We start from the raw sequence: 13,195 nt of genomic DNA, 5'->3' as shown, positions 1-13,195 counted from the left end.
AACCGGTAAAAATCATCAAAATTCCTCAAAAAGCATATCTTTTTTACCACCAACAAAATGCATGGATCCAAACTAACACTTAGTAAGCATAGTTAGAAAAAAGACCCTATATAAATTCAAGACATGTAATTTTATTTGAGTTGATATCTTACAAAAAATATGACATGTATAATTACTACTGACACAGTTTCCAGTGACCACCACACAGGCAGCTTTTTTGCCATCTGAGTTCCCAAGCTTTCATAATGGGTGACTTAGCAACACTTGACAATAAAGAATATGCACCACAACGACAGCATTGCCGAACAGATGTAGATAATTTTACACCTAAGTGTATCTGACGAATAATGTCATGGTTCTGTCTATTCTCGGTTAAACCATCTGGTATGAACATCGAACTAGATCGTTTGAGATTATAAACAAAGTCAGGTTCATCATCAAGTGTGATCATTTGTGGGAAATGTTGTAGAAACAGACTGTATCCCTCCTTAGATAGTCTGAAACTTTGATTGATTCCAGGTACTAGCATACTACTTGGTAAAATCTTGCACTCATCAACCAATTCTTCATCCAGATCTAGCTTATAATTCTCCCGACAACAAACCCAAGCTTTGGTTAATAGTTTGAACAGATATTTCAAACAGTCAAATGTTGAAGCTGTAGTAAACACAGGCTGACAGGCTGGGCAAATAATGCCCCAGATTCTAATGATTATGATTAGTTCCCGTAAAATGTTGAGTATGGAACTGTCACTAAGTAATGATGCTCCCGGGAAATTTGAGTACGATTGAAACAATGGTATGGATGTTAGAAGATGGAGGGTAAAGTCTGCTACCCACTGTATCAATGGCTGAATGGACTGTAGAGCGACTGAAACAAAATATAATAAACATGAAATAGCAGCATAATCAACCTTATATTAATATAATTTAATACCGGCAAGAATTATTTCCATGATATCAATACATGTATTTCATACAGCCTTGCAAAAGCTTGATAAGCAGATCCTTTTAATAAATTCATATAATTCTTACCATTTCCAGACCCAGAAACTTTCCTTGTGTCTATGAGAAACTCCTCAGGTTCAAATTTCATCACCAAATTTTCTAGATCTCCATCTTTAGTCTTCATACACATCTGACTAAGTTTCTCTGAAGGACTCTTAAAAATAGGAATGAATATTTTTCTCATTTAATTAAACATCAATATTAGCAGACCACATGTTAAGTAAAATCATACCATATATTTTTTTGTCAATAAAATTTCCTGATTATTCTCTAAGATGACCTTGTCTGAACATACTGCAAAAGCGTGTAAGTTGACAATTTTTTTACAAGATTTTTTTATGGATTATATAGGTAACTTGCCTTCTCTTTAAACAATAAAAAAAAGTCTATAAAAATTTGTAAACGCATACTTATCTGATAACTTTTCGTAAGAAAGAAAGTTGGAGGTCTTGGAACTTTTTTTCCTCTTTAATTTAAAAGACTAAAATTACCATGAATGCATCCCTACTAGGTTTACTAGAACAATGAATGCATCCCTACAAGGTTTACCAGAACAATGAATGCATCCCTACAAGGTTTACCAGGACAATGAATGCATCCCTACAAAGTTTACCAGAACAATTAATGCATCCCTACAAGCTTACCAGAACAATGAATGCATCCCTACAATGTCTACCAGAACAAAGAATGTATCCCTACAAGGTTTACCAGGACAATGAATGCATCCCTACAAGGTTTATCAGGACAATTAATGCACCCCTACAATGTTTACCAGGATAGTGAATGCTATTAACATAACTTACCATATCAGTGAAAGGAACATTTTTAGGACGTAAAAGTCCTTTGAAAACAGCATAGATAGACATAAGTACAAGTTTGGTATGACATTCCATAGCTTTCTGGTGGCCTACACTACTACAACAGAACAGTGCCATTTTGACTGCCAGCAGACGTAGGTTATAGACTTCCTGGTGTGATGTATTCTGTTTACTGTGGGTTTCTGTTAACTTCTGGCATATATTATCTATCATACCTTCAAGGTAAAGACATATTCAGATTGTTACAATTCAACAATACATCTTAGTCCTTGCATTTTATTTGAATCAAATTAGAGCTTCTGTCAGATCTACCACTGTAAACAAATGTATCGTGCCTAATGATAATTAGTCAGTTTTGTTTGTGCCACCAGCAATAAGGCAACCTCTAAAGTTATATTGATACCTGCTATATATTGATATACATTCGGTGACCAGAATCATAAAATTGTATAGATTTTTTAAAAATTATATGATTATATACTGGTACATGTGTTAAAAGTTTCTTGTTCTAAATGGAACAAAACCTGAAATTAGTTTGCTAGTCGAATACTCTCTACATGGTATATTCAGAAAATGTCTATGCTACAATAAGTATATTATATTTTATACCTGGCTTTACAGCTAGTAGGATATCCCAGCAGTCTTGTCCTGTTGTCATGACATACTCTAACAGTAAACAAACATGAAGGGATGCCATAGTAAGGCTAACATCTCTGACATTGTAAACTTTTAACACTGAAATCTTTCCATCATGCATTGCAATCAGTCCACATCCACTGAGTGTTTGTACTATATTGGTTATGTGGACAGATGATTTCACTCTCTTGCTGGGACTTATTCCTTGTGTTGGCCTATGTAATATATCAGAATTGGTCTGCAGAACTTGATGTGTGAACCGGTGAATGAACTTTACACTACCATCTCGATATGCCACTCCAACATAAGGTGAAAAGCCTGGCTCAATTTGATTACTGATAATCATTGGTAGTTTTGGACAAGCCAATGAAGTCAGGTATGAAGCATGCTGTATGGTTGCCTTGTGCATCCACTTAGGAATTTTAAACCCAGCCTCATGTGTTTGTGGAATAGGAAACATTTTGTTCAAAGGCATATGTTGTTCGACCAGTTGCCATATCTCCATACAGCTGTAACCTTGACTACCACAACAAAGGATCAGTGTGTCACTAGAGTCAATATTGAGAAACTCAACATGAGTCATCATCATTCTCTGTGAGTTACTACTTCCATAGTCAATCTGACTCTTCATATGTAGACTGGCCCCAGCTGTAATCTTCATTGATGGACAGGAACCAGTAAGACTTAGTGATACCATGTGGCATTGTACAGCAGACGACAGATGACCATCTGTTGCTGCTATCATGATTTCTCCACTTCCAGTATGTGCCATGCTTGCGATGGTCAGACGATTGTAGGATTTTCCCAGACATTCCTTGACATAGTCAATACTTTTATCATGCTGGTTTATTATCCCTGTCTGTACCTGATGAAAGAGAAACACTCATAAAACTACAGACATCAATATTACAGCATAGAAATAAGCTACTACATGTATTAGTTTAAAAAAACAGCTACAAACAAAAGTCTTTCATTTTAAATAGTTGAATAGTTGTTGCATACCTGTTAACCTCCTACATTAGGTTGGAGACTTCCATGAATCGATGAAAAATTTAGAATCTCCCACATTAAAATGCAAGATTTGTGGTTTTGGATTAAAATGTCTATAATTTCTGTGATTAATACTGTACTACTTTAATTTTGACATTAAAAAATGAGATGGAAAGTCATACCAATCCTGTGGCAGTAACAATCAGCCATCCATCTTCAGCCTTCCCACCAAACTTTGATAATGTTGGACTGAACTGTTTAGTCCTTTGAAATTTGTCCAAGTATGATATGGCATCTTTCTTATCTGGGTTGAATATAACCTGTTAAACCATAAAAGTCATTAATGTGTATACTGTAAACAGATTGATTGATTGTTTATTTTTTAATATCCTATGGCAGATATCTCATGCTTTTCAGGAGAAGAAAAATTGCCCAATCATACAGACCCTATTTTGTACTAGTCCATATTTTTATTGTGCTAGCTCACAGAAGCAACAGTCAGCAGGGAGGCATGCCTTCCAATTCGGACACATTACTCTGACTTAACCAGTCCTCATACTGTACACATATAAACCTTCATGTTTACATGATGTTTTATGAATTCTGTAATAACAAAATATTCAAGGATACACTTTTCCAGATCATTGTATGAGAAACATATTTAAATTATCCACCAACAACTTCAACACCATGAAAGCCATTTTTTACATGACATCTCCTGACAAAATGTTTAGTTTATGAAAGCTCATGTCATGCACATGTATATTTTTTCAGATTAACTTATGCCATGCTGCATTGTTTCAACATATTTATTTTCTATGCTGAATATGATATAAATTTATTTTGTCATCTTATATAATGAGGCTTTCTGCAATTTGTACACAGCACACTCAATTTCTTCTTTTTAACCACTTTTCCTAATAAATACAAGAAAAAGCTCTTAATGGAGGAAAACAACATTTGTAACACTTATTTTCCTTTCCTCGTTTGTCTGCCCCGGACTTAACTTTTTATGAGCAACTCGCCGGGTGTTTCTAGAAAAGCATGGAAGCTTACCCTACCAGTGCACCTGGTCCATGCTCCCAGTTTTTAGTGGAGTCCAAGTTGCTCATTTGCTTTTGTTACTTTGTATGTATGATTTTAGTTACTTTATGTTCTTTGTTGTGTATGTCTGTTTTCCATGTCTGGTCTTTGTCCCTGGATTGCTTTCTTTTGATTACTGCTATAACCTTGGTTCCCTTGATTACTCTTTGTCAACATAATACATTATATCTATACTTTCCATTTCTAATGTTTATTCTACTTAGCCTTCAACTTTAAGGTCATTGACCTAAGTCATAGCAGTTGCATATTTTCGCTGGGTACTAATTTTGGCATATTTTAGCGGTCTGGTTAAAAAAATAAAATTCTGCAAAATATTAACTTGTGGCTTTAGAACTTAAAGAATCACTTGGCCTCAAAGTTGTCAAATTTTACATTGTCACATGCCAAAACAATTTGCCATATGATACTACAGTTCCCACATAGCAACATAGCAACATAGCAACAGTTAATATTAAATCTTTAAACTTCCATCTTTAGCAGATTCATTTGAAAAATATATAATTCTTTTTTTACTATAATCTGACATATTAATAGCACAACAGTTCATAAATTTGTTATGTCTTCATTCAGTCTCCTTTAAAACCTGAATGTAAGCAGACATTTAAAAAAATAACAAGATAAGAAACTACGGTTAGTGCATCTACTCCTTAATTCAATATACCTGTACACCAGAGTGGAACCAAATAGCAGACAGTATTTCTTCTCCCTGTAATTTACATTCCCCTAAACTTCTCCACTTGTTCAATAAATATTCCTGTAAAAGAAGTTTTTTTTTTATATCAACTTCAAATATGATATACATGTATGAATAAGCTATACTTGAGATGCCAATACCAAGAAAGTTTATCATGAAATGGCACTGGATTTGGTGGTCACAAGGATAGAGAATGTATATTATGACTTTCTTATACATATCACTGTCTGTCAAATGACTGTGTGATGCGTACAGGGATTCAGAGGAATTCAGTAGACTATAACAAGAAGGTTAGAAGATCTAGATTTTGCAGATGACCTCCCCCTACTGTCTCACCAGATTAAAGACATCCAAGACAAACCCAAAAGGATGAATGACATCGGAAAGAAAATAGGGCTTAAAACTAACAACGGAAAAACAATGACTATGAAAGTTCAAACAAGAAAAGGAGGGTCAGTAACATTTGGAAGGGACGAACTGGAAGAAGTTGAAATGTTTACATATCTAGGAAGTGTCATTAGCAAGATTGGTGGCACAGATGAAGACATAAATGCCAGAATATGCAAAGCCTGTCAAGCCTTCGCCATTTTAAAACCAGTTTGGAAATCAAACGTACTTAGTGAAAACACCAAGGTCAGAATATTCAACATCAATGTAAAATCTGTCCTTTTCTATGGGTGTGAAACCTGGAGACTAACAGCTGGACTTCAACATAAAATCCAGGTGTTTATCAACAAATGCCTCAGACATATTTGTAAAGTGTGGTGGCCAAGAAAAATTACGAATGAACAACTTCTGGATCGTACCAACCAATATCTAGCAGATACCCACATTAAAAGAAGGGCATGGCAATGGATTGGCCACACATGGCGAAAACCGAATACCAGCATTACCAGAGATGCACTAGACTGGAATCCTCAAGGACAAAGGAAGCAAGGCAGACCTTTTCACAGATGAAAAAGAACAAGGCTGAAGGAACTGGAGACGACTGACAAGAGCTGGGGTGAAGCGAAAAGAACAGCCCAAAACAGAGTGAAATGGAGTAGCCCTATGCTCCACAAGGAGTGAAGAGGACTAAGTCAAGTTATACATATCACTGCTATCAAAGCAAAAGCATACAAGCATATTTCTATTTATAAAATATAACCATATTTCTTAAAAAGTAACTTCCATTGTGAAGCATCTCAAATCAATAAACTTTTCCAATTATCACCGAAATATTTCAAGCAAAACTACAAGTCACATCTCTCCAATACACATGACTACAAAAACTATAAAAATATTGTATAGGTAAGAGTTTAGCATGTCAACCAAACTTCCCACTGAAGTATCCCAATATAATTGAATAGCCTGGACCCTGTTTAAAGATTGCATGCAATGTCGTCCTAGGTATACACAACCAAATTTGCTTACAATGTATGCCCCACCTATATATAGCCTCATACCAAATTTGAAATCAATCCATCCAGCGAGAGTCAACATTTTTGTGTCAAAAATTTTCTTTGTCATCCCATACACAGTGAAAAATGGCAACATCCCACAAACAGGAAGCACCAAAAATTCTTTCCAATGTATGCAGCACCTATATAAAGTCAAAAACCAAATTTGAAATCAATGCATCCATTGGGAGCTGATTAATTGCAACAGAACATGGACAGACTGAATGACAAATGGAATGACAGATGTAATGTCAGGTGGAATGATGCATTGATGCATTGACAAGATGATTACAATATACCACTCACTCATTAAGTGGGGGTAATATAACCTCAATTACATTTCAGTACCTGCTACATGTATTTCTTAGTTAAGGGTATTAGATCAGTGAACTGTAGATGAAAACAACTAATGGTTTATTACTAATGTATGTGCAACTTGTTCAACAAACTTATCAATTTGTTACTTACTTTTACACCAAGTTATCTAACACAGTGAATCCTGGCTAAACCAAACCTTGAATAAGTAAGAAACCTGTGTACACAGATATCTTAAGCCCTTATATGGAAGTTTCAATGAGTGAAAAATCTATGCAAACCGAAAACTCAGCATAACCTTTCAGTATGATGTGGGTGGGTGAGGCAGATTTCACAGTGATATCACATTAAAAAGGCATACCTCCATTTCCCAGACTGAACATGTACCATCTGTAGTTGTAATTAATAGTCTGTGCCCTGTTCTTGCCCATATCATATTGGTTACCCCAGGTATTCCAGTAGTGACAATAAACGAGTCCCATGGTCTATCTAGATCTATAACTCTAACTTCATACGATGTACATAGATGAGTGTCTTGCCTATAAATAGAAAGGACGTACAGTAAAAACTACTTAAATCAAGACTAATCATATAGAAAGGAAGTAAAATCAAATGCTATTATGCTTCATTCACCAAAATATATCATCTTAACAGCAATGCTTCATTCACCAAAATATATCATCTTAACAGCAATAATATATTCACTAACTTCCAACATGGCTATAGAGCAAGACTGTAACAATTTAGGATGATAGCCTTGCTCTGAAACAAGACCCAACATACATAATCTCCTTGTCAATTCATCAGTTCATGAACTGTGGAAACACTTCCTGATTTTTGTCTTTTTCTTTAAATTGCTTTTAGTCCTGTTTATAAGGGTATATATTGTTTTTTTATCATATCAAATTCATGTAACCTTCTTTTTTGTGAATTAAACATTTCAGTACAATTTCTAACTTTTACTTCAGTTACTGCATAAAAAAAAGAATAGAAAATTTTTGTTTTGATTTTGCTTTTTTTGCTTCCCAATTCCACAACCCTAAAGTCCACAACCCTAAAGTCCAAAACCCTAAAGTCCAAAACCCTAAAGTCCAAAACCCTAAAGTCCAAAACCCTAAAGTCCACAACCCTAAAGTCCAAAACCCTAAAGTCTACAACCCTAAAGTCCAAAACCCTAAAGACCACAACTCTCAAGTCTACAACCCTGAAGTCCGAAACCCTAAAGACCATAACTCTCAAGTCTACAACCCTAAAGTCCGAAACCCTAAAGTCCACAACCCTAAGGTCCACAATCCTAAAGTCCACAACCCTAAAGTCCAAAACCCTACGGTCCACAACCCTAAAATCCACAACCCTAAAGTCCACAAACCTAAGGTCCACAACCCTGAAATTCACAACCCTAAGGTCTCCAAACCTAAAGTACACAACCCTAAGGTCCACAAACCTAAAGTCCACAACCCTAAGGTCCACAACCCTGAAATCCACAACCCTAAGGTCCACAAACCTAAAGTCCACAACCCTAAAGTCCACAAACCTAAAGTCCACAACCCTAAGGTCCACAACCCTAAGTTCCACAGACCTAAAGTGCACAACCCTAAAGTCCAAAACCCTAAGGTCCACAAACCTAAAGTGCACAATCCTAAGGTCCACAACCCTAAAGTCCAAAACCCTAAGGTCCACAAACCTAAAGTTCACAACCCTAAGGTCCACAACCCTAAGGTCCACAAACCTAAAGTCCACAACCCTAAAGTCCACAAACCTAAAGTCCACAACCCTAAGGTCCACAACCCTTAGTTCCACAGACCTAAAGTGCACAACCCTAAGGTCCACAACCCTAAAGTCCAAAAACCTAAGGTCCACAAACCTAAAGTGCACAACCCTAAGGTCCACAACCCTAAAGTCCAAAACCCTAAGGTCCACAAACCTAAAGTTCACAACCCTAAGGTCCACAACCCTAAGGTCCACAATCCTAAAGTCCACAACCCTAAAGTCCAAAACCCTATGGTCCACAACCCTAAGGTCCACAACCCTAAAGTCCACATCCTTAAGGTCCACAACCCTAAGGTTCATAACCCCAAAAATCAATCCCAACTGTTTTATTTTTCAAGTACAGAATCTTGTGGTACAATGTGAAAGAGATCGACACACAGATAAATGTCTGCCTTTGGCCCCATTCAGTCCTAGATTCACTTACAGAACCTCCAACATTATTTCCAGCCTGCAGTACAATTGCATGAAACCTTGTGGCACAATTTAATATTACTCAATCTGTTGTGTAGAAAACAATCAATGCATATTTGGTCCATTATTCCCACACTGTCATGTTCATACTACCAGTACCCAAAAACAATCCCTGTCTGACTCTTGTAATATTACATCATAGACACGACAGAGATATATACAATATACACTTTCAATTAAGCTGACAGAAGTTACAGAAAAATTTAATTTTTGGCCACTAATTCCTAAATGTTTATAGTCATGACCCCTAAATTCAATCCCAGCATGACTTTTTTTGGTATGGAATCTTGCCGCACTATTTACAAGAGGTTTATTAACTTATAAAAATAATATTTGTTATGAAGTAGCTAAGTTAAAAGTAAATAAAAATAATGAATGAGAGATCAATAGCCACGTTTAAAAATAAAAAGGAATTATGTACGCTTATACATCAGTTACTGTGTCTATGTACATGTACATCTATGATGACAATGACTAAGTGCCACAAAATCATACAACTACAAATGATACAGGTCATATGAAAAGAAGGACGGAAATTTATAGTAATGATACTTCAGGAAGAACTGTGGTTTCATTATTTCTCTACGGTACCAATATGTGGTTTTCATAAAATATCTGGAACCTTAAAATAAAGGACCTAATGAACAATTATCTTCATTGATGAAAGTGAAATCAGATGAAATGACTTGAATGTAAACTTCCCCATATTGTTACAAGTAACACAGCAGCAGACACCAACTCAAACATTCACCATTGGACAGGGTAACATTCTATAAACCCTGTCCTATCAGCAAGTTGATGAAAATTCTACTTGCACAAAGTGAAATCTGTTTTCATGTAAACAAATGTTGAAAAATGCAAAAAAATTGGTTATACTCTGGGAGGTATAATTCAACATTTACTTGTACAATTTGGTAGTTTCACTTATCCTGGGCAATAGGACAACCTTTAACGTCATACCCTGTTGGATTGTTGAATTAAACTACAGACCAGTTGTGTATTAGCCCTATGTCAGTGTTTACCAGAAATACATCGTGAGTTTAACATTTTTTGTCCATTAGGTTTATCATACACTCAGTTTTTTGCCACTTTCTTATAAAGAAATCAGTAACAATGAGGCCTACAGATTTCATTCACAAGTTCTGAACTTATGAAACTATTTTCTCTTAAACAGGGAACTGGTGTTTTGATCCACTGATAAATGAATCATTCATGTGGAACTACCATGAAAATGCAATTGCTATGTCTTAAATATCAGTGGTAATAAATCATTATCAAAATAAACGACTATATCTACTTTAAAACTAAGGGCAAATTGTACCTTTGATTATTAATGTGAAAATAAAAAATATACCATCAAAAATTCTGACAATGCTGTCCCAGTTCTGAGTGTCAAGATATTACTCATGCATAACAGTTATTACTGTTTAGTTTCCAGTGATTTGGACTTCAAGAATTCGTGAAAATGGCATGCCTATAAGACAGACTGAGAAATAATCCCTTCCAGGACTCAGTACCTTAAGCTAATTTGAAATTGAACCTAAACATTGTGTTTAAAGCGAGGTAGATTTTTTCAATTGTTTCAGACTTAGCACCATGGCTACTGGAAGAATACATGTATCCATAGTCGCCAGGCCTTGTGAGAGACATATAAATGTATGTCAATTGTTGAAGGCTGAAGGAAGGACACATGTGTCCTTATTAAATGAATTGTGTTTTCATTTTGCATAGTCATTGTTTTTTTTTATTTAATTAGCTGTTTTATTTTAGGTCATTTTTTTGTGTTTCTGACTTAAATAATCATGCTGCTAGGCATGTGACGAAAAAAACTTTTTCAATGTTAATTTTTCAACATTATAAAATAAATGCAGGGTAGGAAATAACATCTGGGTGGAGATAGGATTAAATTCTTGATGTTAATAGAGGACAAATTCCTCATAACTGTATTTAATGCAAAACAGCTTGGAACCACTGACTGCCTGATTTCAGTCAGACAGGAAGTCACCTTTTAAAGCTTCCTACACAAAGTTGGGTACTTTCGAATCATCTTCACTAAAAAGTGTTTATTAAATGTATATTGTCTTCACTAATTATTTAAATTCATATACTTTGTTCTGATTCTGACATGCCATAAGAGTAGGCCTTTCTGGAATTAGCCAAGAACTAGAGTGCTTCCATTAGCTAGTTTGGATATTATCATATTTTATGTAAACGTGTGAGATCATACTGTTATATTTTGAAATGAATAAAATGCAAAAAATAAATTTAACTCTTGATGTGTATTCCCAGAACTCCAAAATATATGTATAATCAAGTAATCCTAAAACAGAAAACAACATTTAATACAACAAAGCCATATGTTGACAGCACATGGCTTTGTTGTATTACCTGTTGACAGACAACCAATAGAATCGTCAAATGTAATGGTTAGAAATAGAACAAATAGTCTGTTAAGACAAGAGAAACAGTCAAATACAATATATAATTGAAATGTTCACACTTGTGAAAAAAAATATGAATTTGGACATCACTAAGTAGAATTAAATGTGTCTCTGGCATCAAAAAGTAATAAGAAGACAAGTCTAGGTTCAATAGAGCAACGTGAAAACTGTGAACTCATGTCTATACATAATGTAATCTCCTTTGGGATTCAGTGTCCAAATGCTATTTTCTGACTTGCCCGCCCAATACATAAATTGATATTGTAATCTTACTTTTTAGCAGGCAATTCATTCGTAAATGCCAGAATATTTTGAGGCGATAAGGCGCAGCATGACTTTCTGTCTGATATCCAATCTTTATCCCTATTCTGACCATCACAATCTAATGAATAAACCAATTCCATTTTCTCGAATTTTTATTTAAGGGTGAGTTTAATGCCTGGGAATGAAACAAAGGCATATAGGATTTCGAATGATGACTCTCTCGTACCATGATCATTTCGTACTATCAACGAAATCTCTAATAGAATTCTAATATGGAGTAGGCATTGCCAATAAAAGCGAGCACCGTGAGTTTCACCATACTTTAAATCACTAGCAGCTCCAGAAATCCCACTGAAAATATTAACTTATTTTTAGTGAGATGTCATCTTTTATCAAAAAATCTTTGTCTTCAGTGACCAAACTTTACGACAAACGTGATGACTTTTCATTCAGAATTGTCGACTTTCCTTTCGTCTGTGGCAACATCCCTTCAGCACCTGCGTATGGAGTGTTCATATCACAACTCATACGTTATGCCAGAGCTTTCCGAAACTACAGAGACATTTTGTATCTCGTTTGAACTCTAAAAAATGGGCTATTGGAACAGAGTTATGTTGCTACAAGGTTGAAGTCATCACTACAGAAGTTTTCTTGTCGTCATCACGAACTCATGAACTCGTGGACCGTTATGGTGTATCCATCTGCACCATGAAAACTGATTTATTCAACGTGTCATAGTTTCCCTTTCCTCGTTTGTCTACCCGGACTTGACTTTTTATGAGCAACCGGCGGGTGTTTCTAGAAAAGCAGAGGACGCTTACCCTACCGGTGCACCTGCTCCCAGTTTTTAGTGGAGTCCGAGTTGCTTATTTGCTTTTGTTACTTTGTATGTATGATTTTAGTTACTTTATATTCTTTGTTGTGTGTGTCTGTTTTCCAGGTCTGGTTTTTGTCCCAGGATTACATTCTTTTGATTACCACTATAACCTTGGTTCCCTTGATTACTCTATAAAACATATGTATTTGTTTGGCTTAAGAAAATGTTCTATGACACTTACTTTTTGTTACTTCCGGGCAGGGAATCAAATATAAACAATATTTTATATGATCATTCACCATCAACTGGCAATATACCCAACAAATCTACTTGTACCTCTGACAATAGAACTAAAAATAAACATCCTTACCAATACAAACAAATTTAGACAATGAAAGACACTTATTAATTTTCATATTATCCATATAC

General features: G+C 35.4%; 1 protein-coding gene across 1 annotated transcript; it reads right to left on the bottom strand.

The window, feature by feature from the left end:
* Positions 1-111: 111 nt before the first annotated feature.
* Positions 112-12,123, bottom strand: LOC148604393 (mediator of RNA polymerase II transcription subunit 16-like). Its single transcript, XM_088549713.1, has 8 exons — positions 11,959-12,123; positions 7,365-7,542; positions 5,217-5,309; positions 3,634-3,771; positions 2,435-3,326; positions 1,811-2,040; positions 1,035-1,161; positions 112-870 (listed from the first exon to the last, which is right to left on the bottom strand). The coding sequence occupies exons 1-8, from the start codon at positions 12,087-12,089 to the stop codon at positions 176-178; spliced, it is 2,484 nt and encodes an 827-aa protein (XP_088405839.1). The 5' UTR covers positions 12,090-12,123; the 3' UTR covers positions 112-175.
* Positions 12,124-13,195: the final 1,072 nt, after the last annotated feature.

Source organism: Perna viridis, chromosome 10 (assembly GCF_037379345.1).
Source record: "Perna viridis isolate PV_CMFRI_1.1 ecotype Kerala chromosome 10, ASM3737934v1, whole genome shotgun sequence".
NCBI classification, from domain to species: Eukaryota; Metazoa; Mollusca; class Bivalvia; order Mytilida; family Mytilidae; genus Perna; species Perna viridis.
This window is presented reverse-complemented; position numbering and strand designations above follow the sequence as displayed.

Coding starts and splice junctions, on each gene's coding strand:
- LOC148604393 (XM_088549713.1), bottom strand. CDS start 12,089: ATGGAATTGGTTTATTCATTAGATTGTGATGGTCAGAATAGGGATAAA. Junction 1,162..1,810: donor ATGTTCCTTTCACTGATATG/GTAAGTTATGTT, acceptor CCTATTTTTAAG/AGTCCTTCAGAGAAACTTAG. Junction 871..1,034: donor AGTTTCTGGGTCTGGAAATG/GTAAGAATTATA, acceptor ATTTTGTTTCAG/TCGCTCTACAGTCCATTCAG.